The following is a 5845-nucleotide window of genomic DNA, read 5'->3' on the forward strand; positions in this document are numbered from 1 at the left end:
TAACCAGGAATTTTCTATTGAATTCCATACTCTTCATTTATGCATATATTGCAGCGACGATGTAACTGGAAATCATGATGTCCTTCCTGTGTTTCAATATTTCATGTGGTAGCACGCATAAAGTCGAATGAAGGATTCGTTGTTTTGGTTTCATGTTGACTGAGGCGGGCGGCAACCAAGCGTTGTTTACGAGTTCCACGGGAAAGATTTCTACCCAGTCGGCATGGAATACACCATATATATATATCCTTCTCATTGAGTTCTGTCGATGTGTCACTTTTTACAAGATGCACTTCTTGTAAAATGTGAGAAACTACGAATTCTTCTTGGATTAACAGTAATTTCATCACCGTTGGAGGAGCTGTGGTGCATCATGGAGGCCATGTTCGCCGGCGACGAGGACATGCACCGCGTCCTGGCCACCCTCTACGACATCCATGCGAGTGGCTACATCGACCTGCCCAGCATCGGGATCTTTTTATACTCTGTTTGGCAACAATTGCAGACAAAACGAAAATGAAACGTTATCTATCACGGATTGGCCTAAAATTGAATGGCTAAATGATGCTCAACGTGTTCTATCGCACGGTATTTTTCTTTCAATTTTATTCGCACACCAGCCGACAACAGAGGCATGCAAAGTTTGCATACAAAATCCAAGTCAAACCTTACAGATGAGCAACGAGGAGCTGCGTACGAAGAGCTTCTTCTCCGCAGCGTAAATGGCAAAGTTTCCCGTGCTTCCATTGCATCCATTGCGGACGCGTTCGGGGTTCACCCAACAACGATATCGAGGATCTGGCAGCGAGGACGGGCGACCGCAGCTCCAGGACGCCGGGCCGATGTTTCCTCCGGGATGTCCAAAACTGGCCGCAAAAAAACCTACACAGTCAACGAAATTGAGCGTCGAATCAAGGCAACACCGTTGGCGCAGCGACAAACGTACAGCGTTCTTGCTGCTGCAATTGGCGTGTCGACTTGGACCATGGAGTGCAAAACCATCGACGAGCTTGTCCTGGCCGTGAAAGCTTCTTTTGACGGTTTACTGCCCGAAACCCTGGAGAAGACCTTCTGTACACTGGAGCGTGTAATGCGTGCTGTTTTAAGTGCAAATGGTGGCAATACATACGGTACAAGATTTCGCGGAGCAATGTCAAGGAAGACGGAATGATCCTTGAAGACGAAACGATGAGCTTGCCTTCGTCTCGAAGAGGAAAGCAGATTGGACGAGTTGTGCGATCTAGTTGGCACCATTGCAGTTTAGCTTTTTAAATACGGCTTCATTATACTTGTATTTTGAATGACTCTGAATGTTCGTCTGCAATAGTTGCCAACCAGAGGTAGTACTTCATAGTGCTTTCTTTTCCCTACCTGTTATTCTGCAACATGAAAGTGAATCCAATAGGTTAATATTGTTCGACAAGTTGGGACTACAGCCCTGTACATCTGGCCATATTGCTTCGTCCGTCACAGTCAACGCATCACAAAACTTGTGATAGATGTTTCGCATACATATATGTCCAACACATCTACATCTTTCTCGTTACTGTACCACCAACCAACAACGTCCCACCCCAACTCGAATCGCTGTGAATAGAAAAGATTAGTGGTTCGTGCATGAATTTGTTCGCATTGGCATCTTACACGGACAAGAACCGTTGCAAAGACGTTTTGGTGTTGATCAAAGTACAAAAAGCATTATCTCGAAGGCTCAAAAGTCTCCGCGTATGACTGTGACTGCTTGTCGAAATGTTGGGCGGTTTCTCGTCCACCTAGTTTGGTAAAATGAAAGACCAACTTGAACACGCATTGACAAAATTCATGCCCATTCATTCGCGACAAATATGTATGGGTAACATTCCACATCCGACTAAACCATCCGACATTGATTTGATTGGCCGAATGAGTTTTCGCTTCAAATCAAACAAAGTCATTGACGACTTCATCAGTGCACAAAACCAACACCACAACACTTTAGGACCTCAAACATGGACGAAACTGCAGCTAACGTCACGACCAACACGCTTCGCTACAAAGAACAAAATAATTCGCAATAAATCTCACAAAAACCAGGCATAAAGGGAAAAAATCGGCCCAGCGGGGCTAGTCGCTACGCTCCGACACAAACACATCAATCATCCAACACAAATCGTTCTTACAACGCGTTTAGCATGCTTTCGACGACGCACCACTTTAAACAAACGAGCATACGAGTTTGTGAAGCTAGAGTACGCCAATTCGAACTGCTCGAACGACTGGTACCTAGCGAATGCCATACCCAATGTCGCTCGTTCTGAGTACTTCTTACGATCGAGGCGGATCATGCCGCTGCTGTAATCCTTCAAAGCAACAACCAGCCCTGCTGCTGGATCGGCCACGAACCACTGTTGCCATGCTTGCCGTCCCGATCGCGCGGTAGGAATCGATTTTTGTGATGAACCCATTCATAGACGACTGCTTCGTCGTCTTGGACACTGGTTGTTGCTTGCCTTCAATGCTTTGCAGGCTCTTCGCTACAGCGTTGCCGATTTCTTCAAGGGAGAAGTGCAAACCGCTCTCGCCACCGTTCGACAAACCCAGCCCTTGTAATCGTTGCAGCGCACCCGTTCGAAGCAGATTGCGAGGGTCAATGTCGTTGCTGATACTTTGCGTCACGAGGTATTCACAGCACGTCTTCGCGTCCGACCACCTGCACCAGGCCATCAACTCTCGGAAGTTGAAACGACGCTCAGTGGACTCAAACACTCGGTAATAGGCACCACCGCGACGCAAACTGTGCAATGATATTCCAATTGGTAGGTTTGGTGTCATGTCGACGATGTCGCCGAGAGGATTTCGCAAGACCTTCTGCTCCAGTGCGCGCTGCCAGTCAATACGAGGGACACCACAATGCTGAAACACAACGTTGGGGAACACGAAGGCAGTACTGGACAGGTTGGCACCGGAAGCACGCACTGTTGACAGGTACTCCTCGTGGAAGGTACATACGCGAAGACACGGATACGTCGTCTCATCAACGAGGTGGTAGATCTGGCAGTCTGCTTCCACATTTGCCTTCTTGTGCCACCGGAGTCGCACAGAGAGGTACCGACCCCTGCAATCAGATACAAGTTGAACATCGTTGTACCGGAGGTTTAGAACCTCACTGATACGAAAGCAGCCCAGGAAACCCACGGAAAGTAGGAGCCGGAGCAATGAACTAACAAAAGGATGCATTCCGGCGATGCCTTTCATGAGCGTTGACTGCTCTTGAACTGTCAGTGGGTGAGCCTTCCTTTCTTCGTCAACGTTGTTCTTCTTGTTGAATTTTTGAAGACCAACGATGTATCGACGGGCATTCGCGTCTTGAGCTGGGTTTGGGGTGATGCGTTTGTTGTTGTAATGAGCGACCAACGCGGACTTGGCAACGTCGATCGTCCTCGCCTTTTTACCGTTCGTGTATAAGTGGTGGAAGAAGTCTGTACAGTCGTCTGGACTGGCCGTCTCAAGTGCAGTGCCTCCTTTGTGAACTTCGAGAAAGGACTCGAACTATTTCCGGTACGTGTCATAGGCACGCCTCGTGGATGCGCCGCGGAACAACTCCTCGATCGTCTGCTTCGACGCTGGGGCTGCCAGTGGCGTCGGCGTCATGTTGGTTATTCATGGATACGAAACCGCTTTTGCTATTTTACCAATGGCAGCGTGTTATTGTGCTATGTAAATGATATGTACACGGACGACATCAGCGTCGACCAATACAATTGTCTGAAATACATTCATCCAATCATATACTCTGCTCGTGTCGGTCATCCAATCCCCATCTAACAATTTGCCGGTTCGATGTCGGATGCGACCTTTATGTGCAAATATGATTATAAGAGCTATGTCGAGCAACCAACAGCCGTTGGTTTGTGTGAGCATATTTTACATTCACCAAAATGTTTTGTTCTGCTAAGCAAAGCAGCTTGGGTTGCCCAAAGTCTTGCCAAGCTGCAAAGTCCACGGAGTTTCTGCTATCGCACGCACGCGCAACGACATCCTAGTTCAGTAAGTGGGGAACTCTAGAGAATGGTAGTCAGTAGAGGCCACATGTCGTGACTTAGGTTCTGAGTGCTGGTTTTGAAGTTGAAGTTGCAATCTCGTGAATGGACTCTGTGTCGAAAGCGTAACGATATATTTAGTTGAAGACATCAGCTGACAAGACCAAATGAATCGGGACGGCTCTCCCGACGAAGACATCGTCGACGCTGGGTCGGTGACGACCGCTCGCGATCGCGCCAATGCGACGAGCAGCCACGAGTACAACCCGTGCGGCGCCAGGTGGCAAACCCTTTTCGATCCCCGGGACAACGTGGTTATCTTCCTGCGGGCACACGGTTTCGTCATGGTGATGCGTGCACGATTAGTCCCTCGCCATTTGGTGGACATCCTCAACCAACGGAGCGACCTGAAGAAGTCGTCACTATGTGCACCGGCCAAGCGAAGTCAACACGCGTGGCAGGTGTTGCCGCCGCCCAATCAACTAACCCCAGTGGATGACGTCAACATGGGCGACGACGACGGTTATGTTTGTCGAGTTTGGAATGCGCCTGCAATTCCCTAAGCACCGTTGCTCAAAGGCTCTACGAAAGCGGAGCGACGTGCTTTCATGCTTGAAGTACCACAAGTATATCACTCAAACCAATGCTCTACAATGTGTCGGTTCTCACCCGCGTCAATGCCTGTCAGAACGTACATGGGTCCTTTCTCCAAGTGGCGTGTTGCCTTGTTCGACAAAAACAAAGACCACAAAGCTGTCACGGAAGAATAATGGGTGGCATGGTTTCACATGGCATTCAATGCAGACACGCAAGACCTGAACGTCTTGTAGAGGCGGTTCTCTAGTGCCATACGCTTGGGCACAAAGATCCACAACGTGGAATCACGTGTCCACCGAATGCTCGACGAACTGATGTGAGTGCTTGAACAAGACCATCCAGAACGGGTCCTCCATCAAGAGGCCAAAATTGTCGTCGAGATTATGACCAAGGCGATCAAACCTGAAACGCTCAAGAGACTTGTGCGAAATCAATTGCAGCTGCAGAGGAGCAAAGGTCTGAAGGACGATGTGTTCCGATGTGTTAAGTGAATGTGACAGCTCTTTGCCCGACAAAGGTCGTGACTCGACGGTAACGGAAGAGCCGCTGGCAGAGCGTCAGGGCCTGAAAAATCTGTCGCTATCGGCGTAAAGGATGATTACAAGCCAAGGAAGAAGCTGGTCTGTCTAAAGTTTGGCGACAAGGGACACTAAATGCTGAACTGCCCTGTTGTTACGCCTGGCGAGGCGGAAAGCTTATTTGAAGCGCGGCAGGCGAAGTGGAGGGATGGCGCGACAGCCCTGGGCAGCCAACCCAGTCGCCACCCGATCAAGCGCGGCGCTCTGGTGAAAGGACTCGTACGAGTCGAGAGCGCCCACCTGAACACGAGCGCAGACGTGAACGTCGTTTCATGTGGCGTTATGGATGCGTGGGCGGAGAAGAATACCACGTTCCTCATCGAAGATCAAGACCAACCACATCTAGTTTACCCTAATCGTGTCGACGCCAAGCCGTTGAGATGAAGCGTCATGCCGAGTTTGGCACGGTGACGCAAGACACGCCGTGTAGACCATTCATGTTACGCGGGCAACAAGCGTGGATCGACGAGGCGTCAACTGCGATGGATTTTATCGTGAGTCGTCCTGTTTTGGAGGTCCTCGGTTTCTCCATCGACGACCTACTTCACGGCGCTCGACGACGGCAGGCGAAATGATACATCCGATCGGTTTCAGCAAACCCTTGAGCCCGAGACCGATCTCGCCGAAGCGACGGGATCGAGTGTGCCATGC

The 5845-nt window shown here is 49.6% G+C and overlaps 2 protein-coding genes across 2 annotated transcripts; one reads left to right on the forward strand and one right to left on the reverse strand.

Moving 5' to 3' along the window:
- Nucleotides 1–2304: 2304 nt before the first annotated feature.
- Nucleotides 2305–3630, reverse strand: H310_10377 (hypothetical protein; the record flags this gene model as incomplete). The annotated part of the gene is made up of 2 exons (XM_008876753.1): nucleotides 2305–3475; nucleotides 3542–3630. The coding sequence occupies 2 exons, from the start codon at nucleotides 3628–3630 to the stop codon at nucleotides 2305–2307; spliced, it is 1260 nt and encodes a 419-aa protein (XP_008874975.1).
- Nucleotides 3631–4186: 556 nt separating this feature from the next.
- Nucleotides 4187–4789, forward strand: H310_10378 (hypothetical protein; the record flags this gene model as incomplete). Its single annotated transcript, XM_008876754.1, has 3 exons — nucleotides 4187–4546; nucleotides 4599–4645; nucleotides 4708–4789. The coding sequence occupies 3 exons, from the start codon at nucleotides 4187–4189 to the stop codon at nucleotides 4787–4789; spliced, it is 489 nt and encodes a 162-aa protein (XP_008874976.1).
- Between the last annotated feature and the right edge of the window lie 1056 nt (nucleotides 4790–5845).

This window comes from Aphanomyces invadans, assembly GCF_000520115.1.
Source record: "Aphanomyces invadans strain NJM9701 unplaced genomic scaffold supercont1.26, whole genome shotgun sequence".
Lineage (NCBI taxonomy): Eukaryota > Oomycota > Saprolegniomycetes > Saprolegniales > Verrucalvaceae > Aphanomyces > Aphanomyces invadans.